Source organism: Gossypium raimondii, chromosome 7, assembly GCF_025698545.1.
Source record: "Gossypium raimondii isolate GPD5lz chromosome 7, ASM2569854v1, whole genome shotgun sequence".
Classification (NCBI taxonomy): Eukaryota; Viridiplantae; Streptophyta; class Magnoliopsida; order Malvales; family Malvaceae; genus Gossypium; species Gossypium raimondii.
Window position 1 is genome coordinate 48,552,404 of NC_068571.1, and position 26,032 is coordinate 48,578,435.

Genomic DNA, 26,032 nt, shown 5'->3' on the forward strand with positions numbered 1-26,032 from the left:
TTTAGTAACTAGTTTACCTAATGGGTTTTAACCATTAAAACTCAATTAAAAAATATTAGCACCGACAACACGTAGTCGTACAACAAGGGATCGAATGAAGAACATTAAACTAGGTTTTAATTACTCTTAGAGTTTCAAAATCTAAAAAGTAATACACAATTCCATTGACTAATATTAATTAGATTGAAGAAAAAAGGGGGGGTTTAAGAATTATCTTGAGATGAATCCGAAGATGCTTTCTCAGATATGTTAGGGAATCTTGGAGGAAGTTTCGTTAATGGTTCATCATTTGAAACTACACCTTGGTAAGCTAACCCCAGGGCATACCCTAATGCCCTTGAAACTGGCACTGCTACAGCATTTCCAACTTGAATGTACCTATTATACATAGGCCACGCCAAAAAGATTATCATAATATGACTCAATTTTGCAACACTAATTATTAAATTTTGTTTAAACTAGAATATGATATGAAAAATAGCCAAGATACAAGACTGATCTCTATCACTAATTGTAGAGTGTACTTAAACCGGAGGAAAGACCATGAATTTTGGTTTTCATGCTTGAAAGCACTGTTGTTGGAACCATCCAAACAAAAGATTGAACATATTTCTAAAAAAACCACTCGTAAAAAACCTAAAACCGATATAAAAAAAAAAAAAAAAGCAATTGAACCAATTCATATATATTTAAATTTTTAATTATTTATTTAATTGTCATTGAACCAACAATCAAACTGAAAGGTAAAAACCAATGACATGATCAATTTGATAACCATTCTAATTTTTAAAACATAACCTAAAAGTTGAAAGAAATGTTAACAAAACCAAACTAATAATCCAACCATTTAAATCATTGGCTCTTGATTCAATCAATTCAATTAAATTAATTACTAAAAATTCATTTTTTTAAACATACTTGGTTAAATCTATTCTCAGTGTTTCATGGATCATCCAACATAGCCTTTTTTATGAACTAAAACTCCAACCGGTTCTCATTCAACAAATCCTATTGATTGATCTGATTTAAATAACATTGCTTGAAACCAAATAATTGCAAAAGGATGTGATCAAAACAACATAATTGGAAAAAGGCATCGCTTATACAAGTACCTTTCCTTGACGGGGCCAAAAAGCTTGTAGTAATCAGGGAAGCCTTGCAACCTTGCGTTCTCGCGAATTGAGAGAACTCGGTCTTGTACAGGATGCAATATCGCCTATCAAAGACATACCAGATCATTGCAACTCATGAATGCTATGGTACAAAAACACATATAGTTACAAAAATTAAAATATGAAAATAAACTAAAACACTATAACGTATAATGTGTGGATAAATTATAACCTGATTATGAGGTTCTGCCCTAGTGACCACTGTGGGTACAGTTTCATCCCACCATAGACGAGCAAATGGTCTACAAAATCTCATAACAGTAAGGTTATGTGATCAAAAAGTTTCTTTCTTATTATCAGAGACATGTGACAGACAAAATACTCACTTGCTTGATGAGCCGCCGACAAAAGACATGGCATAATCAGGGACCTGTAATTGTTTTTATAAAAATGTTATGCAGTGCACCTTCATGGAAGCAGATTAAGAAGAATATCAACAATAACAAAATGAAAAAGAGTACCAATGGTTTTCCGGATTCCAAATAAACCCTCTCAACGTTAGGATCCCACTCGACTTTATTACCACTATTAACTATAACACCTGGAAAGTCTCTAAAATTTGCCCCCTAAAGTTGATAAAATGAGAAATGAGATGAAAGAAATTAGCAAGTCAAGAAGCATCTAGCAGAACACAAAGCCGATTGGCTTGAGATGGGGAGAAGTGATGTACCTTCCTTTTGGGAACCCGGCAAACACGTTGGTAATCATCGGTGTTGAGTTGAAGTGGACGATGATCATAGAGCAAATGTTTTGTTGGTTTTGCATTTAGTGAAGAAAAACCTGGCATCTCTACAAGACATATAAAGAAATCGATCATAAAATATTCATGTCGGACACACTTGAATAACGCCCATCCAAAACAATTTCATTAACATGGACTTCAGAGAATGTATATAAATAATTAGCAAATATGAAAAGTATACATACCCTCTCTTCTTAACCTGATGAATCTCTGAAACTCTGTTTTAGGATCTTTGTCATAGTCCATTTCATCTTTATCCTCATAATTTCCAACCTATAAGAATAATTGAGTTACATAAAGGTACATGTAACTGATAAATGAACTAGCCAAGCAGTGAAAAAAAAGAGGGAAAATCTTCAAGTACTCTTAAAACATACTGATGGAAGGTCAGAAATGGCATCTTCTAGTAGAAGTTTCTTTTCCAACTCTATCTTTTTACCTTCTTCCCAGCCTACAGTGTTCATCTGCAATTTACTAAGTATTGTGAGAATATAGAAGCATTTAAAAATTAAAATCAAAGAAAGGTTTTTGTACCTCAAACTCAACAGGTATGACACCTCTCAGGACAAGATCATGCGTAGGAAGTGGATATTGTGGCAATTTCTGAGAACAGTGTTAAGAATTTATTAGTGAAAAACTTAATCAACACAAGATCAACATATTCCAAAAGGTTAACACAACATCAAGTGACTCAAGAGTTACAATTTTTTGTATTCACAGGAAAAAAACTCACTTGATTAGGACGAGCACCCCAAAAGAAAGCACGCATACGAAATTGGGGAAGACCATAAGCACCAGCTGCCATCATTCCCATTCGGACTTGGTAATTTAAATGAATTAGCTTACTCAAAGCATATCGTCCAAGATATCCCTCTGCAAACTTTACTATGTCAACAACATTCTCCATCAAAACAAACTTTGGCTTCAAGTACTCCACTATCTCCATGAAAACCTGAAGTTGTTTGTTCTTTTCATCTTGCAAGGGGTTATCCTTGTTTCTAAACCTATTAAAGCCACTGATGCCTTGGCATGGAGGCCCTCCACAAACCACATCAACATCACCCTATAGGACAATGTAAAAAAATACAGAACATACTAAGAATTTGTGATTGTAACAAAAACAAGGCAAATTTATGTTGTGAATTCAGGAAATATTCTATGATTTAATAACTATCTTGTCCTTCCCTAGAGACGCTACTTTGTTGTGATAAAAAGCAAGGGCTAATGTTATAGGTTATATATAATTCAGATTTGGGTTTATACATATGTATGTACAATTTTTTTAATTTTTTTCTATGTATTTGAAAAGTTAATGAAAGATCATGTCTATACACTCGTATCCAAATATGTCAAACATGAGTAATTCAAACAAAATAAAGAAAAAATACAGCATAAATAATGTATGAATATCATTTAAAGAAATACACTTTTTTAAAAAGTAACATTAGAAAGTACAAGAGAAACTTACAGGTAAGGGCAGAATTTTTGCTTTGAAGCCACTTGTAACAAAATCCTTCAAGCATTCTCGACAATCACTGTTAAAAAGAAGAAACTGTTAACAGACAAGTTTGCATATTTAAGTACGAAATAATCAATCATAAATACAGTTGATATACCCCAATCCATCTAAAGGTTCCCATGTATCTTCTTCTGGCCCATAATTCTTCCAACGAACCTACAAAAGGGGATAGAAGTCATGGTGGAGTTCCCCAAAGTAAAAAGAACAAAGCTAACACGCGAAACATAAAGCTAAAAAATCAGTGCTAGAATTGAAGTTGTAAAATTAGTTCCGTAGCTAGGATTTCAGAACAACGTTCTAAAGAGAATAAATGAAAGAAGAAAAAAGAATTGGCCACATGAGATAAATAGAGCTATTACAGGCCAACAAACATCAAGGTTATAAAGCTCAAATACCTTTAAGTACAACCCACGTTCCCCTTTCTCTTTCGGATCACCGTAACATATAGCAAGAAATTTCTCTACTTCAAACACTTCACCATCACCATCTTCATTTTCATCTTCCTCTTCCTCTTCATCATTTACATTATCTTCATTTACACTTGAATTGAATGACTGCCTCTCCAAATTCTCAGATTTTGACGATGAAAATGAAGCACACAGCCGTTCCCATTCTTTTAATAATGCTAAAAAATCTTCAGCAGATTCATTCCTGACCTGAGAAACCGAGTATTGCACCAAGGTTATTACATGATTTAAACAACAACAATAAATAACAAAATAAATTATAAATAAATTTTACCGTTGTTTCCGGATGATTCCATTGGAGACTTTCACAAGCATATTTATTTATATCCACAGCCCATTTCTAAACTCATTCAACAAAAACCCAATAAATAACTAAATTTATAAGAATTTACCAATTACAAAAAACTTAAAACGCACAATTATTTAAATATTGTAAACTAACTCACAGTCACTAGCCTTAGTCCGGCCATATTTGCCCCAAGGCACAAGCCGGTTGACATTGCTCCACAACCAGAATACAGGTCCAGCAATGAAGCATCCTCGGAACCACTGTTAGCTCCATTTACTGTATCTGGGCTGTCATCAGAAATTGTAGATGAAGCTTCTTCGCTAGCATTTGTTTTCCCTTCTTTGATTAGGAAAAGAAATTATTAGACGTTGAAGCAAATTAGTAAATTTTAAATGTTCATTGACGTACACTCAAAAAAAGGGTTAGCAAATCAGAGGAATAACAGCTACCTGGGGGCAAGTTAGTGAAAGACGAATATTCCAATGTGTATAACATGTCACAATAATAATCACAACTTGGAATCTCTTTATTCTTTGCCTCCAAATCAACCTAAAAAACCATAATAATTATACAGCATGGTGAAACAGTGAAAGACATTAAAATGAAGTGCAAGAAACGGAAAACGTACGTTCAAAGATACTTTTGCAATATTAAGCTTTGCAACAAGACAATCCAAGGGATTGTCGTCTTGAATTTGTGAAAAGAATACACGCTTCTTGTCAATAAGGTGGCCTAACGTTTTAAGTACCTGGAAAAGGAATGATATTTAACGTCAAATTAAAAGGTTCAAAACTAATGGAAATAGTACAAAAGAATCATCTTACTGTGTCTTGAGCCCTGTAAAACCATTGAGCTGTAAAGTACAAATCTCCATCAACTGCTTCAAACATCTCAACAATTTTACATATATAGCAATCTTCTCCATCTTCAGCCTATATATATGCAAAACAAAAATAATATAATTAGTTACCACTATGACTAAATCCATAGACCATTTACTCGAATTCCTCTCTGCTTATCAGAGAGGATCCAGAATAATTAGTGCTAGAAATCCTAAATATGTACTGTAAATCAGTTATTGAATAACATCAAGCATATTGTATATTTTCATGTGGAGAAAAACATTCATCCTAACAAAGTCTAAACAATATCCAATTCAGGGGATGATAAATTTGAGAAGGTTTGTAAACAATCAAATGAATAAAATATGACTGAAAGTTTAACTACCAATCAAGCAAATGCAAAAGATCAATATGACCAACAAATAAACAAGACTACTATGATTTTAAATATGGTAAAAGAACATATAAGGACAAAATAATAGATGAGAAAGTAATACTGACTTTAACATGAGCATCATCATAAAGATTAAATATCATACAACCATCAACTTTTGCCTGGGTATAGTGCCGTCGAGCTTGAATGATCTCTTCAGAGTCACTGTACCAAATAAATTGGAAAATTAAGGTTGCACATCTTTAAAAATACAACAAAGGGTTTACTTGATCTTTAACAAAAATATATAATGTTGGGAAAAAAGTTATTCACTTGTTTTTTCCCAATAAAACTTTTTTTTCGTTATTGTTCACCCAAAACAGTCAAATGCTTCTACGTTGATCTTATGTAAAGTTGAACTCAGAATCCAAACCTTAGCCCCTTTAAACTCATTACACCATATGTATTTAGCATCCCTTTTTACTTTCTAAATACATTTATTCCACAGCAAAAGCAATACTAATTAGAAGGCTGTTATCAAAATCTTTTTAGCCCCAAACTAAAATGCTGGATGATGGATTTAAAAAACAATCATTTACATTTTTCAAAAACGATTTTTAAGATACTAACCGAGCTCTCAGTCATTTTAACAAAAAATGCTAAATTGAAAAGGGAAAAAAAACTTGAAAGCTTAAAAAATAAATATAAAAAACTTTGAAAACAATAACAAACACCCACTAATTCAATTAAACAATAAATGCAATGTAAATAAATAGTATAAGTGAAATTGATTTATGGGAAAAAAATGTTTACTTACCCATTCGAACTCTTTGAAATGACCTTTTTTGCTCCCTAATGACAAAAGTAGTAAATATCAATAAAAAGGTAAAAGAAAAGGACTATTCAAAATTCTATTGCATGACTTAAGAAAATTTAAAACTTTAAGAGAACTTTCAAAAGATTAAACTTTTTTCCCCAGAAAATAAAAAGATACGATATGCACACCTTTCCTTGATAGCGTTTTGGCCATCGCCGTCTGGCTTCCTCGTCATCAACAGGTTCCCCTAAAAACTTTGTTTCCTCCTTGTCTTCATTAACAGCTACATCCGTTTTCGTCTTTTTCGAATTTTTTGGTGTCGTTTTGCTGCCGTTCTCAGTACCGTCAACGACCATAGCTTCACCATTCTCGGTATCCAAAGGCGTCATTTTAGCTACACTTGGTTTTGACTTCTTAGCGTTGTTGCCCGCTCCAGAGGCAGAGCTTTCCTTCCGCTTACCACCACGAGAGACTTCACTGTTCTCTCCTTCACTGACAACGATGACTTCATCATTTTCAGGCTCCAACACTGTCTTCCGATTACGCTGGCTCGAGCGAGTCGGATTCTTGGTCGAATCAGTGTCCTTCATAGGATTAGAAGCTCTTCGCGTGCTCGGCATTATCGATTTAGACAAGAGAAAAGAAACCCTTGACCCGAAACAAAGGTAATTTTATGGATTCTGACCAGTCGGCGATGATTGTTCAGAGAGCCGGATAAACAACGATGGCCGAACTGGCGCCGAATCCGAAGTGAGGAATTGAGCTGATTTGGACGGCGGGAAATGTAGGAAAGGGTTTTGGGAAGTGGGAGGGAAATAAAAAGGAATGGGGGAAAATGAAGGGTTTAATAATAAATGGAGTGGCTCCAAAATCAAAGGGGGAATGAAATTTTCAAATTAATTGATAAAGCGGGAAAACAAATATATATATCGGGATTTGTGCCGACCATAATGGCCGAGGCCCAAAACCAATTTACAGAGCATTATTCCTTCTTCTTTTTTTTTTGTATTTTAAGGAGGAATAGAGATTTTCATACATGAATACATACTAGTGTTTGGAATATTTGTGGAAAAAAAATTAAAGATATTATAAAAATAATAATCCATGTAAATTTTGTAAAGTTGGAACAAAAATTATATTATTTAAAGTTTAATTTTTTCTAAAATTATGGTCAAAAGTATCTTATAAAATATAATTTACGTGTAAAATATTAAAAGAATTATTATTTATTTATTTATAAAAATTTATGATAAAAATATAAATATAACTTATTTACATGTCAATGTTATGTATTATAAAAATAATAATATATTTATTTATAAAAAATATTTCTCCCATAAACTTTTTAATTTGACACATTCAAAATGTGGTTGAAATAAAGACTTGTAAAAATATTAATTACTCTAATTTATTATAGTAACTAGTTTTTCGGCCTCATGCATTGCACATGGATATACGCGTTTATTTATAAAATTAAAAATTTATATAATATATTTAATTTAATTAATACTTAAATAAATTATATTTTGTAAGTAATAGTATAATATTATAAAATGTTATTTGTGTACAATATGGCTATTTTACCCAAATGACTTCAAAAAATAATTATTTACATAAATGATCATTATTCAAAAATAATCACCTAAATGAGCTGAAATGAACAGTAAAATTAGGTTATGGGATTAGATGGTCGGCACCTATGTATTTTTTCTGTTAAAAAATAATTTTTGGGATTCCGAACACTAGATGGCCGACACCCATATATTTTTTTCAAATCGTATCATACTGGTATATATTTATATCAATATTAAAAAAAAATTGGGGGTGCTAGTGTCACGAGCCAAAGTGCAAAGCCCGTGACCATGGCACAAGATGCGCCCTATGGAGGTCTATCGATTAGATGGGGAACATTTAATCCACGAGAACTGGCCCGATTCAAGGAATTGTTGGAGAAGTCTGTCAGATTAAAGCCTGGTTGGCCCGATAATGAAGACATGGCAACTTAAACTAATTTTGGTAACTAATCTTAGAATATAGAGGGAATCATATATTGTAAAGATTATGTTAGATTTGATATGACATATCTTGTAAATCACTAAAATCAAGGGATATGGTTAATCTCGTCTGTCGATGTAAATGTATCTTGACCATAGATTTTGGGGAGCTCAACTATAAATAGAGAGCATCCCCCTCATTTGTACTCATCCATTGTAAGCTGAATTCTTAAGAGTAATAGAATTCTCTGAGCATTTACTCAAACACTTTGTGTGCATTCTTTTATTTGACTTTTTGTTGTTCACTTGTAATTTCTTTTGGCACAATCGCTTCCGCTATACAAATTGATGTTTTGGGGGAGTTTTAAAGAATCCTCACTTTTGGGCGTAAATGCTGACTTAAGCGATTTTGAGCAAACAGATCACCTAAGGCCGCACGGATTGCGAGACGAATAGTCTAGCTCACTGATGGCCGGCACCCCATTATCTAATTAAAAATATATATTTTTAACATAAAAAAATACATAGGCGTTGTCCATCTAGTGTCTAAAACCTCAAAAATTATTTTTTTAACAGAAAAAATAGTGGTACCAACCATCTAATCCCATTAATCCAATTTTATTGTTCATTTCAGATAATTTGAGTGATTGTTTTTGAACCAATGTCATTTACGTAAATAATTGTTTTTTTAGGTCATTTAGGTAAAATAGCCAAAGTTTAAAAATAAATATTATAGAATCAGAATTTCACTTTTCAATCCTCATTGCTTTGATGACTGCAAAATCGATATAAATAAATTAATTATATTATAGATGTAAATAATAATGATGGATTTTCATTATAAAATAAATACTTTATATGTACCTTTCTTGTAATAATACCTTCTCGTAAATCATATTTTTCGTGCTTTTCTTGTCCGACTTGAGAATAATTTATAGTGTATTGTAATATCAAATTGGAATAGCGAACTTTTCTGCTAGAAAATAATTTCAAGGTAGAATAATCGAATCCTACAAATGTATAAGAAATATATAAATATATTATATTATCAATATATTTATGAATTACGTAGAATAAATTTGACAAACTTAAAAAGTCCCTGCATATTAATATGAATTGGGATGAATATTTTTATAAAAAACATTTAAATCTTAATTAACTATTTTGAATTAAATTTAATTGTATTTATATGTCAATTTAGTAATAGATGAAAATATATTTTCTCGTTAATTTAAAAATTTTTTAAACTCATGATTTTATGTATATTATAGATAAATATTTTCTAAAAATATAATTTATGTAACCGTGTAATTACAACTTGTACTACTAAACATGACATATGAGATTACGATGTAATTACACGATGCTCAAACATGTCTAGAGAATTACAATTCTTAGTAATTGCAAGAGAGTGTAATTCCTATCATACTAATTACACTTTCATCCAATTACTTTGTGTTGTCCAAATAAACCAAAAAAAAAAAGCTTTTTACTTTTAGGAAAATCACTTTTATTTATAATATAATATATTTTACGTAATATTTATTTTGGGTATACAATTATTTTTATTGAAAATTATTTTAAATATATAATATTATATATGACTAAAAGAAATTGTTTTAATTATTCGTGACGATTTTTCATTATTTTAGCTTAGTATGGAAGATTTAAGATAATATAATTAAAATTTTGTGAGTTTGTAGGCAATTATTAAATACATATTATTTAAGTTTATTTTAATTTGAAAATATAAAATAAAATTTTATATTTTAGAATGAGAATAATTTAAATATTCTAGCAATAAATTGATTGGCACTATCAAAGATAAATAAAATTTTTAATTGAATATCGATGTTTTGAAATTTAAAATTTCAACATTGAAAATAAAAATTAAAACTTTCAGCAATGAGGTAAACAAGTTTAATTTAACAAAATTTTAATGCATTGTTTTTGTTTCTACCGCCTTTTCACTTTAATCTTTATATTTTTTACCTCATTTAATGCTTAGAAACAAAATTGGATGACTAAAATATAAGCGACTTAAAAGTTGAGTGACTAAAATAATAGTGTAAACATAATGTGGTGTGTACAGTCAACCGTTGTTAGAAAAATTAACTATTGAACAACTAAAATGAAAGCGCTCTAAAAAATAGATAACCAATAGGGTAATTTACCCTAAACTAAACCAAACCTAGAACAGCTTACAACTTGAAACAAGCTGAGACAACATCAACCTAGAACAGAAAATAATTTGAACTCAGATGTCAAGAAGAACAAATTATTGGATTAGAGAATCGAAATCAATAAGAAAAAGAACCCATAGGTGAAGGGGGTCTTGTATTAGATGCACAAAAATAAGGAAATTTTAAATCCGTACTCTCAAACCAAGAAAAAGATGTTGAAGAATATTATGATAAATCAGACAAAAAAATGTAGAAAGAAAAAGCAATACAAGAGCAACACGGAAAGCAGAGCTTGATTTTTTCCTAAAAAGGGTATTTGCGTTTTCAATTAAAATGAGATGATTCATTAAATCAAAGAATAATCAATAATATCAAAATATATTGCCTCCTGCTTAGACTGATTAGTCAGTTACATATTCAAATGAATCATCTTATCCACGGAAGTAAATCCTTGCCTGCTAGGCAAGAGGATAGCAAGTTACAAGTTCTGTTTCGGTAGGAAATGTATTTCTATTACTATGAAATTCATAAATGAAGTAATTAATTGTGAGGTTACCATTATCCTGTTTGTAGTGATGAATCTTTTATGTATTCTTAAGAAAAGAAAAAAAATCAAATAAATAACCTAAAATGACACAAACTTAAAACGATCAAAACTTAAAATGATTCGACCCAAAAATTTTAACCTTCAAACTTAAATAATTCAAACCTTAAAAATAGATTAAGGTCATCTTCACATCCACCAAAATAAGCCCAACCCACTTAATTGATAGTTGTACCCATACCCATATGTCTCTTCGAATCAAGGAACGCAGTAAACTCCAATGATGTCATTATGAGAGCAAATGACAGCTCAATTAGAACAATCCATTCTCTTAAAAATGCAAAATTAGTATCCATTAGCCGTGTTTAAATGTTTAATATTTAGCTCAAAACTCCTGATTATTATATATAAGCAATCATAGCAGTTTGCTCCCACTGTTTGACTAACTTTCTAACTTTACTCATAAGTCATAAGCAAATAGTAAACCCTTTAAGTTTGGGGTTTTAGGTATTACAATAATGCCTACCATGCCAAAGTGGGAGGAATTAGCGAAGAAGAGATGAGCCTTCTTCAATTAGTTTGGTCTCCAGTTAAAAGTGAAACTTTGGAATGGGGTTGAGTAATAAGAAGTTTGATGTTATTTAAGTAAATTATTAAATTTGATTTTTTAGTCTTTGAATGGCGAAATTAGTGTTTAAACTTGTTAATTTTAGAGATCAAACTCAACTCGACTCTAAATTTAATCAAAGTCTAATGTGATTGCTAAATACCAAACAGATTTGATACAAAAATAAAAAATAAAAATTCAGAAGAGCATTGAAAATCCACTATTGTTTCAATAATGATAAATTCACTCACAGCAAATTGATATTTGTTATACATTAATATCTCACATAAAATTACAGTCACTTTTCCACGGGCTCCTTCAAACCATTTATTTTATGGAAAAACCATTGTTGATACCTACTTTTAGAGATTAAACACAACTCGACTCTAAATTTAGTCAAAACCCAATGTAACTACTAGATACCAAACAAATTTCAAACAAAAAAAAAAGTCACCAAAGATTATTTAAACATCGAGAGAGCCTTGAAAATCCACTATTATTTCAATGACGATGAATCCACCCCTTACAAGTAACTTGATGTTTGTTACATATTAATAACTTAAATATTCTATAGTCATTTTTCCATCGACTCCTTCAACCCATTTTCTTTTATGGAAAGATTATTGTTAGTATCCACTTTTAAGGATCAAACACAACTCGACTCAAAATCTAATAAAGACCCAATGTGATTATTGGATACCATACTGATTTCAAATAAAAAAAATTACAAAAGATTGTTTAAACATTAAAAATGTCTTAAAAATCCACTATTGTTTTAAATGATGATAGACCCACCCATCATCATGCTTGTTATACTTAATATCTTACATACCCTATAGTCACCATAACATCATTACATGGGCTCCAAAGAAAGACCCCATACATACTCTCAAAAGACAAAAAAGAAAAAAAAAAAAAAAACTCTCACTACTTCTCCATCAGCTCCTTCAATCTATTTTCGGATTTAATGAACACCCATGTTTTATGTTGGTAAGAAAGATATCGAGGTTTCAATCTCAAATTTATCAAAATGTCATCTCTTTACATTTCGGTTAATATATTTTGCCTTGTTTATTCTAAAAAGAGTCACCAAATTTTAACTCTAGTGTCAACCATGCAAACAACAACAATATTTGCATTTAAAAACCATAGTATTATCAATTGAATAATAGAAAAACCATATAATATTATTCTATTCGACTTTAATGTTGTATATTCTAAAATCGGAAAATATAGTTCACTTTGATACCTCAAAATTTCATGTCTAAAAATAATTATTTTCTTCATCACATTATACACCGTCGTAATTAATTGATTATACACCGTCGTAATTAATTGTTTCAATTAAATCATGAGTAAGATGATAAAATTTTACTATCTCAATTCTACCATTGATATCAATCTCAAGTTGAATTCTAAAACGATTTATGTTTGTTAAAAAGATATATGAGAAAAAAAGTATTAACTAGGTAAAACACATTACGCTCCAACTTGAACATGAAAACTTAAAATATAAAAAAATTATAGCATGAAATGGAAATAAACATGGCCTTAAAAGCTCAAATTATATAATCAAGCACATAAAAGGTACATAGTTTTTTTTTTTAACTTAGAAAACTAACATAGATTCAAAATATATAATATATATTACACACCATGTATTTTATATTACACACTAACCATTGTCACCTGACAAAGCAAACCTCAAAACCTCCTTGTTTTTAACCATGGTGATTAGGGTTCGGGTTCCTTGATGGCCAGCGGTTACCATTTCCATTTTCAGTCGAACCACCACCACCACTTCCACCACCAGAACCACCACCACCACCGGTTCCACTTCCAGCACCATATCCACCACCATGAGCACCACCACTCCCATAACCATAACCAGAACCAGAACCTGAACCAGTACCAGACCCAAACCCGAACCCGTAACCCCTCCCGAACCCATTAGGTGACCTCCCTGAACCAGAACCATAACCCCATCCACTACCAGGGCTTGAACCCCATCCCCAACTGTAGTCCCAGTTAGGACCATGGGCTGAACCAGTAGCACCATTGGAACCACCGTTTGGTGCATTAGAGCCTTCCATGGATAGTGTTTTCCTAGTACCAAAAGCACCCACAATATTAAATGCAAACAATAAGAAGAAAAGGAAGAAGAGGCTGAAATGAAAGGACTTCAGTTGCAATTTTTTCTCCATTTTAGTGGGATGATATATATGAAGTGAATTGTTGATTGGGGGGGTGTATGTGGGGGGGTGGTATTTATAATGGGGGGTTGGATTTTGACATTTAAAGGCCACTTGTTGTGATGGTATTTTACTTTTTATATGGGTGCACATGTATGTAATGGATCGAATTTTTTTGCCCACAAAGATAGAAGCACTACCACGCCTGAATCCCACCACCGCCCTTTTTAACTTAAACTAAAAAGGTCAATTTCTTCTGTTAGTCCCCTAAGTTATGGATTTAGTACTTAAACTTTAATTTGATTATTTTATTTTTTGGTACAATGATGATTCGAACCCAGGCTATTCATGGAAAGATGAACATCTGACCAATAGGCCACCACAACAAGGGTTTTTGAATTTGTCAAATTTAACATCTGTAATTTTTTAATTTTGAAATTTTAGTCATCACTAAACGATAACGGTTAAATTTACTTGGTAAAAGGCTGCTATTAATTTTGTATTATATGTGTAAAGTTTTAAATTTATCCATGTTCTCTAGTTGGATCATCCTTAGTTACTATATGCTTTAAAAATTTTAAAATTTAGTATTAATGTAAACGAAAATTGTTAAATCTATTAATCGGGCTCTTTTTTTGTATTTATGTGAATAATATGTGAGAATAACAAACTTATATAGAATTACATACGTGACAAAATGTCTGCCACATCAAAATTTGAAAATAGTATAACTTAATAGCTATCTTTTGGCCATGACTAAAACCTTCAAATTCTAAAAGTACCTGTTACCGAAATTGACCAAAATAAAGTACATGGACTACATCCATAACTTGTGCATGGTACAGGGACTAATAGCAAAATTTAACCAAATTAAAAACATAAAAACTCATTGTACATCAATATTTTACACTCATGATATGTTTCATTGTCTTGTCTTTCATGCCTTTAAAATGCATGAAACTAAAAAAAAAAAAAAAAAAAAAAGTTCCAAGCCACTAACTTTGTTATTTGGTTATCCATATTAATGGAGAAGATGTAATTAAACGTTGAAGAAACTTCATGATTATGTCAATTCTTTTTTAATGCTAAGCTCGAGCAGTGAACCTCAACATGGGTTATATTACCTGAGAAGTCCTTATACTATAGGATGAAGTGTAAATCAATCACTCTACGTATAAAAACAAGTAATGTAATTTTTGTACATTTAAATTTTAAGCTTCGGGGACCTTGAACATTAGAAAATGTTGATTTTTCATGTTTTCATCTGAAAAATAACCAAATTTTTTTAGCATATTATGGGCGTAGTTAGAACGGGCAATTAGTGGACTTGTCTCCTTTTAGCTACGAGGTATAATATTTATTTTAGTCCCTTTTATTTATGAGGTATTTAAATTAAGTTCCTTTTAAATAATTTTTTTAGTTTTTAGCCCCTCAAACTTTTAAAATTTTATTTTATCTCCCTGATGGATTGCTGGCTTCGACTTTTTTTTTTAAAAAGAGTTAAGAAACTGAAGTATCGAATTATATGCCTAAATTAGGCATGGGTTGCCCCATGGGTCCAACAGGCCTTAGGGTCTCATTGCAAAAACTAGCAAAAGAAAGAAGATATTTGGTGAAACGAAAGATATTTTTAGGGGTTTGAATTTCATGGATGTAAAATATCAACTAAGAGAGAGGTATGGGGTTTGGGTGATGCTCAGGCAAAGTTGGTAAAGGTGCAGGCAATTGAGTCGGTTGTATCTTTAACAGACCAAGCCAACAAGGCCACATGGAGATACGTACGTACGTACGTACATATAGATAGATATACATGCACACATACAAGAAGAAATTAAAATTTTTCTGTTTGAGACGATGTTAGGTTATATATTTTTATGAAAGTTAAATTATAATTTTCTCATATATTTTTATAATTATTATAAGGGTTAATCAAAATTTTATTATTTTTAAGGGTTAAACTATAACTTCATCATATATTTTATTTTATAAATTTATAATTTTGAAGTGATTAAAACATAATTATCCCATTTTTGGTTGGCCAAGCCCTTCTGAATGCATATGCATACACATACATACATACATAAATAATCACAAGCCAAATAGTAACCATCCCAATTCCCAATCCATTACTCTCTTTTTTTCTCAACTATGATGGCAACAGGGAAGGATGGCTCGAGTTTTTTTCCGGTCTCGGTTTGACTTGACACAGGAGTGCATCTAAGAGGGTTGTTAGGAATCCCGGTTCCCTGATTTTTTTTTTCATTTAAGTTTTTTTATATTTTATAAAATTTTAAATTAATAATAATAAATTATACGTTAGCCTTCAAAAATGATAAACATTTTATTTAATATTCTAAAAATTATAAAGATATAAACCATTAAAATAATAAAATTATATTTTTATTATCATAAAATATAAAATTTAGTTTCGCCCCAAAAATTTTCTAACTTCGCTCTGTCTCGTAAATCATATTTCTGGATCCGCCACTAACTTGACCCATATATTGGATGTATAACATGATAAACAATTCCATCTTAATTTTAGAACAATTCAAGACCCAAACCTGATTCTGAAAATAAACAGATAAAAAATACAAAAGAGATTCATACAAAACAAGCATAAATGTTTTTTTTTTAAGAAAAAAGAATGATTTAATACCTTCGCAGAGAATGAACCGAAATAACCCCACAAATCCTTAGGAATGGAGAGGCCGCAAGGAGAATTGTAAAAAGAAAATAAATTAAATATATAAAAGGTTTGGGAAAATAAATAATAATAATAATAATAATAATTTGTAAAACTTGCCTACAGATTTGCAAAATATGGGCAAGAGACTAAGCGAGGCGGCAAGAAACCATAGAAAAACCTTTGGTAAAATAATGGTTTAATTCTAAATTTCATCCTTTACTTTACAAAAATTAAAAATAGTCCTCTACTTTAATGTGTCAAAAGTCTCTCCATTTTACATAAACTAATGATTTTTTATTTTAATTTTTTGCATATAAATTGTTTTTTCCCTTAAGGATGTATATCGTTAATTCCAACCATATATATATATATATATATTTGTTAAATTGCTGATTTCGAGATCAATAGCTTAGTGGTAATGTTTAACAATATTACTCAATTGGACTAACTTGTCATTTTTCTTAAAATATAAGAATCAAATTCTAAAAATTAAAATAAAAGGACTAATTTCTCAACTTTATAAAGAGAAGGATGAAAATTAAATTAAACCTAAATAATATATAATATACAGTAGCATTTTGTAATAATCCTAGTCTAAGCCATGCAGCTTTTATATATATATATATATATATATATATTAATTTCATCTGATTTTTATGATATTTCAATTTGTCTCAAAATTTTATATTATTTTATATATATTAACTTTTATTATATTAAATCAAATATATATTATAAAATTTTATAAAATAAGATATTATAAAAATACATGAAAATTTTTAAGAAATAAAAATATAGTTATTATAAAACTATATATTAAAATAAAATAAAATAATTAATAAAATTGAAAAAGAACATTTTAGTAAATACATCAATAGAAATGATATGAAAATTTTACTTAAATTGGATCTTAATCGACTCTGAAATAGTAATATAGAAATAAAACCCCATCCATTTTTAAATTCGATTTTCAAAACGAAAAACTCATCCTATAAAATTAAATTAGATCAAATCCGATAATTTTGAGAATTCTTTTTACCATCCCTATAACCGGTCAAAATTGGAGGAAATGTCGGTTTTAAAAAATATTTAAGAAAATAGATCAATTTTGGAGAGAGAAATAGAAAACGCGTTTTATAGGCACGCTTTCTAACTTTTTGAATACATTAGTTTATTTAGTTAGATAGTTAAATGCTAGTGGTTTTGTCATTGAGTCTTAAGTTAAATAATAATGATTTTATATCCTTTAGTCGCAGGTTCGATTCAATGTGTTTTTTATTTCTTTCTTCATAATCGACCTATTTTCCTATCGAAAAGGTGGTACATTTCCCTAAATATTTTTTAAAATCAACATTTTCTCCAATTTTAACCCCAATAATCCTATGTTTTTTTTTTTACCAAAGTAGTTGTAATAATTAGTTACTTGAGAGGAGGAAAAGAAAAGGTACTTTTTGCTTGTGGTGTAATGGGAGGAGATAACAACTTTTGACTTCCACATTTTTATTTTATTAGGGGATCTAAATTTTCATCCCTTTCACGAAAATGATATGATCTTGACACGTGATATCTCTTCTTTTTCTTTCATGATTTTCCATTTTCTTTTTTTTTTTTTATTGTTTGAAGTCTGAGAAAAATAAAAATCTGAGGGACTTTGTGGTTTTAGACCACATTTTAGTTTGATTAAAATTTGATATTAGTCCATGTGTTGTTGGTAAGTTGTGATATCTATTAAATTTATTAAGTTAAGTTTTATTATTTCTTATGATATAAATTTATTATCGTATGTGTAATATCATCCGACATGTATTATTCACAAAAAACCGGTTAATGGATTTAACAACTATTATTTGTATTAAAATTGAAATTTCAAATTGATAAATAGAATAATTAAAATTTATGCATGGTATAAGACTAGTTCTAAAATTTAACTGAATATATTTAACTGCTACTATTTTGTCAAGGCTAAAATTTTAAAATTTAAAAAGTACAATGATTAAAATTAATTGAATGAATAAGTACATGAAATAAAATTGTTCGGATTGAAGTATAAAGGACTAGATCTACAAGTTTTATAAAATGTAAAGACTAATAGCATAATTTTACCTTTCAATTTCACGTGAGCAAACCATCCACAGAATCTGCAGAAACGTAGCAGCAATTATAGACATTTTTAAAACATAAAACAAAGGCAGGCCCCTAGGTTCGATTTTTCTATGCCACAACTTGCACATAAACATAACAAAATTAGTATTATAATTAGATGAAATATATACAATGGGCAAAGGTAAATGTATCAGGGAAGCCCCCATACTTAGAGGTGGATTGCATTTCACCTCTCTATTGGAAAATGCTCAAATTAGCCCTTATACATTTCGAAACATGTAAATTAGTCCATTCGCTAAATTTTTTCTGTTAAATAATGACATGGACATGCTGGAAATTATTTTTATGGGTAAGCTATAACTATGCATTTTGTTCTATTTTGGTCACTCAACTATTAATTTTTAAAATTTTAAAGTTAGGACTAAATTGACAAATTTTGTAAATATTGAGAGCTAAATTTATTTATTTTTTATATTTAGGATTAAATTGATAGAATATGTAAATATTAGAGGGCTAATTTTGTTACTAAACAAACAAACAAAAAAGTCGACAAAAGCTCGAGTAACTAAAATATTTTCGTAAAGTTTAGTGACTAATTTGAAAAAAAAATAATTAGGTGACCAAAATAGAACAAAGTTTAGTGACCAGCATGTCCACATCATCATTTAACATAAAAATTAATAGAATGACTAACTTAGAAGTTTCAAAATGTATAAAAACTAATTTACTTATTTTTTCAATAAAAAAATTTGACATCCAATCCACTAATACTTTTACCAAACACTTTGCTTAGACTCGATTATTGCCAATGGGTTGTAATTGCACCTGCACTAAATTTTTATTAGGGTTTTCAATGGCTTAAATCACTTACTTAACCACTTTCAATTTTAATTGATTAATCGACCCATCGACTTCATATCGGTCTATTGACGTACTTGTTTTTTTTTTATTTGTTATGTTTCATTAATTAATTTAATTTTAAATAAAAATTAATAAACTACGAGATTATTTTATTATGTGTTGTATTGTATTATAAAAATTATATAGAATTTCGAGTAATACAATAATGGAGATTTACACCGTAAGGAACACGAAAAGTCGCTAAAAGTGGTTGCTTAAGACTCAAGAGAGTTGAGATCATACTTTAGTGTATGCGTACAGAGACATCCCAAAGCTTGGTTCCAAAATAAATTCTAGTCTTGATTCATTTTTGGGTTATCCCGTCCTATCTAAAAAGCTCGTTTTACTATTTAAAATTAATACAATATTGAATATATATATTTATAATTAAATTTAAATTTAAAAATCAAGCCCAACCCAAAAATCAAGCCGAGCCAAGCCAACTACTTAACTCATGAACAAGTGTAATGGTCACTATATTTTCTGACCCCTTCATCTCCTTCTGGAAGAAAGAGTATTCGTAGATGGAGGAAGGCTTGAATTGAGGTTTTTTTTGTTACCTCTCTAGCGGAGTCAAAATTAGGATTAAGGTATGTGTCAAATGTGGTCACCTCTGAAATTGGTAAATTTGAGAAATCGAAAACATTGATAAGATCAGATCTGATATGATGGCAATCATTGGTGGCACAATGCTCCTTCCATATAATGCATCCCCAATAGCGTGGGGTGCCTAAATGCGAGAGGTATTGAGGGTGGGAGGTGCGTAGATATGCAGAGAGAGTAAGGATGGGTTTGGATGGACAATTGGGTGCGGTGCGGTGCGTTTAGTTTACTTTTTATCTCACGCTACAGGATTGCTATAGTATCTAGTCTCACCGCCACCATTATTTTTACACTAACCGCAGGTAAACACACCGCCCATCCAAACCCACCCTAAGTTTTATTAAAGAAACGAGATAATTCTTGATTATGAAGTTGAGTCAAAATTATTTGAATTTAGTTTAAATTATATATTATGATTGGTTGGGTTTGATCGGTTTAGATTAAAAATAATCCAGTTAGATTAATTTAAACTATTTTTATATTTTTAAATAATTATTTAAATTTTGATTGAGTTAGAGTTATAAATAAATCGACACCAATTCAGTTAGATAAATTACAAAAGATAACCATATGTATTTATAAAAGTTATATTATTCCAGTCTACTTTAGCTTTTTTAATCAATAAAATTTTGCATATGATAGAATTTGAACTCATAACATTTGTACCGATGAAATTTTAACTTTACCATTCAACCAAAGCTTTATTCTAAAATGTTTTGTACATTTTAATTTTATTATGCACATTTTATCACCTTCGTCAATTATCTATACTATTATTTAAGCACTCGACTAAGTTAATGTCACAAGTCAACCGAGAACCAACTCAATTAGAGAAATTTCGAAATTATCCTTTCATCATTAAAATATGGTTATATTATCGAGGGTATTTTAGTCATTTTCATTTTAAAAATCAATAAAAATATGCCTAACGTAAATTTTGAACCCTTGCCAATTAAGTTAGTAAAACTTAAATTTACCGGTCAATTGAAGTTTTACTTTAATTTTTTATACAATTTTATTTTAATATGTACATTTTATTACTTCCATCAATTATATATCTATACTTCTATTTAAACATTTGACTGAGTTAGTGTCACGAGTCAACCGGACACCAACACGATTAGAGAAATTATGGAAATATCTTTACATAATTAAATTTAGATTTAATAATATTGTTGATTGAGTTGGTGTCATAAATTAACTCGACACCAACTTAGGATTGATAACAACACCATGTTAAGCAATTGTACTAATTTAGTATTCTTAATCTGCTGTATCGTGTGTTTAAATTTCATTTTACTTATAATTCAAAATTTTTATTTAAATATTGTACATATTTCATGTGTCATTATTAATTAGTTTCAAACCATACATTTCATTATTTAATGTATATTATTTTTAATCATGTATCTATGTTCTAAATACGTGATTTTCACACGCATATGCGTGTGAAAGAATTTCTAGTATATATTAATAATATTATTGATCAAGTTTGTTTAATAAGTTAACTCGATATCAACTCAAGATTGACGACAACACCATAATAAACACTTATAGTACATTTAATATTTTTAATTTGATGTATTTAAATTTCGCTTTTACTCACAAATTATTTATTTTTCATTTTAATATTGTATTATTATTAATTAGTTTCAAACCATATATTTCATCAATTATTGTCTAAACACATCACTATTTTGTAAAAATCAAAGTTTTAAACCAAAAGTGTCAATTTAATAGTGTTTTCTTTAAACCTGGAAAAAACATAATTGTCATTAAAAGGGTGAATGGAGTTTTAAATGTAGTTTTATTATAGGGATCAAATTAAATTAGTCTCGTTATTATTAAATAGATTAATTTAGTCATTTTATAATTTAAAAGAATCAAATAAAGCCAAATTAAAATAGATTTAACATTTATTGTATAAAAAATCATTTACTATTTAACAAAGTTAATACTTTTAAAATAAATTTTGTTCGTAAATGAAATATTTTGTTTGAATTGATTGTAATTGAAAAATATTTTTCAAAATATTTTTATTTGGTTAATGTCAACTCTATTACAATTTAGACTTATTTAATTCTTTTAATAGTATAGAGACTAAATTGATCCATTTAATAATAGATGAACCAATTTGATATGATATTTATAGGACAAGACCTTTCAAATACTTTAACCTCATTAAAAGTTCTACGGTATAAGTAAATCGCACGATGTCATTTGCTAATAAATTTATTTAATTATATTTTTTATTTCATGTATGCATAAATGTTTTAGGATATTAATTGGATTGTGGATTAAGATAATATTCAATTTAGATTTTAAAATTATTATCCACTATGAGTGTAAATAGATATTCCTAATATCTGAATCTACTGGTTATAAAAATGGTTATTGTTTTGAATTTATATATATGAAAAGAAGTTTAGCATATTTGAATTAAAATTTTTTCAGATTTGGATATCTATTTTTTTAAATTTGAAATTATCATTTTCTTTATGGATTGGCCAAATTCAGATTGAAGTTATCAAAATTTTAGTTATGATTGTGAAATGTGCCCATTTTTATTAGATTCGTTGACTTTTTTAAATATAAATTTATTGATATTCGATAATCACAATGGACCCAAATTAAATTTAAAATCAAATTAAGTTAAACTCTTAAACGAAGAGCAAGACTCCTCCAAAATTATTTTCTTCATTTATTTGACTCGACCTTGAAATCTCGTTTAAAAAATATCAAACTTTTTATCATTCAATCGAAAAAGTAATTAGTTATCCAGTTATGAATTATGATTGCTGAGGGCGGAAGGAAAGGCATAATTACAGGTATATAGATTGAAGTAGAGATTGGAAAAACCTTTTGGTAGTGGAAGTAATTGGGCAAGGACCTAACTAAATTTCAACATGTCTAGAATCTAGGGTACATAGGTGGTTCCACAACTAGAATATTTTCCAATTTACTGGGCCATTCACCCACGAAAATTCATGTTTAATATTAGGACAAAGAGCCCCCATTTTCAATGGAGCACACCAAATCTATAAGCTCAACTTGTAAACTTCACCTTCAATTGGCTCAACTCGTGCGGGAATGTTTGCCTAAAATGGTATGACAGGGATGGCAGTAGGGTGGAATAAAAGGGGTATTAAGAATAAATTTTTAAGGGTTTTATCACGATAGATTATAATAATAGTGATAGATTTAAGATAATGAGGAGGAAGATAATTCATATGAGATTTAGTTTTTTGTGTATCACTGATGCAACGGGTTTTTAAAGATTTTTGACAATTTTTCTTGGTTGATGGTATTTATCGTCCGGTTAATTTGATGATTGCGAGACTAGGATGTAAAATTCAGTAATTTGAATAAATTGATCCATCTCTAATTTGTTTCTGAATTATTTCAGTATTGCGATTACTTTTAACTTGTCCTTCTCTTTTTGAAATTATTTTGCAAATATGACATTTCTGCTTTAACTTGTAGGGATTTATTTATTGTTTGTACGATATGCTATACCTTTGTATTATTATTGTTTATAATTCTTATCAATAATAATATTTTCTTTAAAAAACATACTAATGTTAAGAAAAAATTTAAATTGATTTTTAAAATTTTCCGTCCTTATTTTTACATAATTATTTTATAAAAACAATCATCTTATTACAAAATCATTGTAATCAATTATTTCGTTTCCTTTTCACTTATTGGCAAAGATGGTTAAGATTATTTTCTTTTCCAGTGTCCTTTCATTAATCTTCTTCTCTTTTCTTTTCTTTTTTTAATACTATAAATCAGAATTTAGTGTACGAAAACCCTTTTCTAAATATTAAAATTAAAAAAAGTTTTTCTTTTATAACTCACTCATGTATGAATAAATCATTGCTATGCACATGCCACAAGCCGATAATCTTTAAGGTGAAGTAAAATTTTTTTTGATGGGTTGGATTTTAATTGTATATTTTTATGAGAATTAGTAAAATAATTTTTTTTTATTTTGGAGGTTGAGGCCTTTGCTAGCTCCTTGACGTTGTCCCTGGTAATTCCTACGACTTGAACCCATAATGTGGGTTGTGAGATGAACGTCTTTGACCTATATAACACATATGGGTAAAAGTATCATAGAGGCTCATGTATCAGAAGTCAAATTGCATTTGCTCCTCTACAAAAAAATGAACAAATTAGTCCTTTTGCATTAGATCAAATAATAAATTGATCATTTCTATTATAAATTTCATCCATTTATACTATTAAAAACTAGCGTGGCTAATGGAATAATTAGACAGTGACACTTAGCGTGCAACATGTACCTCAGACTAACATATAAGGACTAGTTTTTAACTGTAAAAATTTAGAATTTTTAACAGAGTGCCTAATCTGCTATTTGATCTAATGCAAATGGACTAATTTACCCAATTTTAAAGTAAAATAAAATAAAATACAATTCTACTCTTATTATAAAAGACTCTATGATATTTTTACCAATAATTACAATATTCAAATTTGAAATGAGTTAGAAACCTTGCAGATTCGAAAAATTCGGCCACCCTATGGTCGGACCACCTCACATGCAATGCGATGCGACACCCCTCCATTTCCCCAATCCAAGTTGCCTCATAAAATTGGACCCAAGTTCCCATTACTTCAACGCTGAAACTTGAGTATCCCTTTTGGCCCAACTTTCAACTATATTTAATTTATTTATATACAATAATGTCAATTCTCAATAGTGAATGGTGCAGTGAAGGAATTGACCCATCACTAAAACAGTCCCATAATAATTTATATACATATATTTGGTTGGATTTGCTAACGATTTAGAAGGCTGAAAACACTTGCAAGATATTTTCATCCAAATTTGGCTATCTTTTGATGATTTATGATACCACTTAGCTCCCCCACCCTTCCCTACTTAGACGTGGAGAGCAAATTTCAGTGAGTGAGGCTGTGAACGTTATCTACAACTAGAAAATAATATCTTAAAAAGATCATGTAGTGTTAGGCAGTAATTTTTACATAGATATAGTGTTGATGTGATTTATATCTGTTTTCAATTACATGATTATGTAGTGTTGGACAATATTTACACTAACGAGAGTGGTCCCATGGAGGGAAAAATAATATTAGATGGTGTAGGATTTGGATCTTCACGAAGCTTCTTACGTGTAAGGTTAATACAAGAAATGAAAGAAATGGAGTAGAGCAAAGGGGATAGGTAAAAGTATTATAAAGTTGTTTATATCAGGCGCCGGATTTCAATTTGTTCTCTCTACTAAAAAAATAGATAAATTAGTACATGTGTGTTAGATCAAAGAGTAAATTTGTCGTTCTATAAAAAAGATTCATCCAGTTCTATTGTAAAAACTGGTCCTTGTACATCAGTATAAGTATATGCGGCGTAACTTTTTTGTTATTCCGTCAATCATGCCAATTTTAACAGAACGGAACAATTTATCATTTGATTTAACGTATATTGACTAATTTATCTATTTTTTGAGTAATAAGTATAAAATGCAAATTGACTCCTAATATAAGAGCTCCAAAGATCTTTTACCTGGGATACATGCTCATTGTTGACAAATCTCTCTTAATATCATTCAAGTACAACTCACACACCCATATGCCTACACAATTACACTATCATACATGTTAAACTTACACATCATTCCAAAAACTTGGGGAAGGAATAAACACCCTTGACTAATAGGTTTTATGTTGAGGTTCATTGTTGATGAATCTCAAAAGAGATTGTTTATATAGATGGATTTGGATGATCTTATAGGTTTCATGAATTAATCTATTGTTGGTGATCAGTTGTGTTGATGGGCCTACCAACACCAAAATATTTATGGTCTAAATCTAATTATGGTTCCACTCCTATACAATGCAAATTAGAATTTAATATTTTTAATAATATTAAATGTAGATTTAAATTAACAATACTGTTAGTTATTTTACATTAAAAGTGATGATTTTAAACCAACCTTAATGATAATTCT

At 29.6% G+C, this 26,032-nt stretch overlaps 2 protein-coding genes across 3 annotated transcripts; both read right to left on the bottom strand.

The window, feature by feature from the left end:
* On the bottom strand, positions 1-7,046 carry LOC105785483 (DNA (cytosine-5)-methyltransferase CMT3). Of its 2 annotated transcripts, none has more exons than XM_012611594.2 (21): positions 6,410-7,046; positions 6,222-6,256; positions 5,533-5,629; positions 5,014-5,121; positions 4,818-4,937; positions 4,639-4,738; positions 4,347-4,525; positions 4,175-4,240; positions 3,829-4,089; positions 3,531-3,589; positions 3,383-3,449; positions 2,648-2,977; positions 2,449-2,517; positions 2,292-2,378; positions 2,100-2,187; positions 1,843-1,961; positions 1,634-1,738; positions 1,499-1,542; positions 1,345-1,414; positions 1,113-1,216; positions 1-378 (listed from the first exon to the last, which is right to left on the bottom strand). In XM_012611594.2, the coding sequence occupies exons 1-21, from the start codon at positions 6,839-6,841 to the stop codon at positions 204-206; spliced, it is 2,715 nt and encodes a 904-aa protein (XP_012467048.1). In that variant the 5' UTR covers positions 6,842-7,046; the 3' UTR covers positions 1-203. The 2 variants fall into 2 exon arrangements, with proteins under 2 accessions (XP_012467048.1, XP_012467042.1); XM_012611588.2 differs by having other exon boundaries at positions 4,347-4,528.
* Positions 7,047-13,083: 6,037 nt separating this feature from the next.
* Positions 13,084-13,794, bottom strand: LOC105785478 (putative glycine-rich cell wall structural protein 1). The gene has a single exon (XM_012611582.2). The coding sequence runs from the start codon at positions 13,751-13,753 to the stop codon at positions 13,271-13,273; it is 483 nt and encodes a 160-aa protein (XP_012467036.2). The 5' UTR covers positions 13,754-13,794; the 3' UTR covers positions 13,084-13,270.
* Between the last annotated feature and the right edge of the window lie 12,238 nt (positions 13,795-26,032).

Bases quoted from the DNA above. Each gene is read 5' to 3' on its own strand.
- LOC105785483 (XM_012611588.2), bottom strand. From the start codon at position 6,841: ATGCCGAGCACGCGAAGAGCTTCTAATCCTATGAAGGACACTGATTCG. The intron at 2,188-2,291 runs GTATGTTTTAAG...TTATTCTTATAG, and splicing joins CCATTTCTGACCTTCCATCA to GTTGGAAATTATGAGGATAA. The intron at 1,739-1,842 runs GTACATCACTTC...TATCAACTTTAG, and splicing joins GCCGGGTTCCCAAAAGGAAG to GGGGCAAATTTTAGAGACTT.
- LOC105785478 (XM_012611582.2), bottom strand. From the start codon at position 13,753: ATGGAGAAAAAATTGCAACTGAAGTCCTTTCATTTCAGCCTCTTCTTC.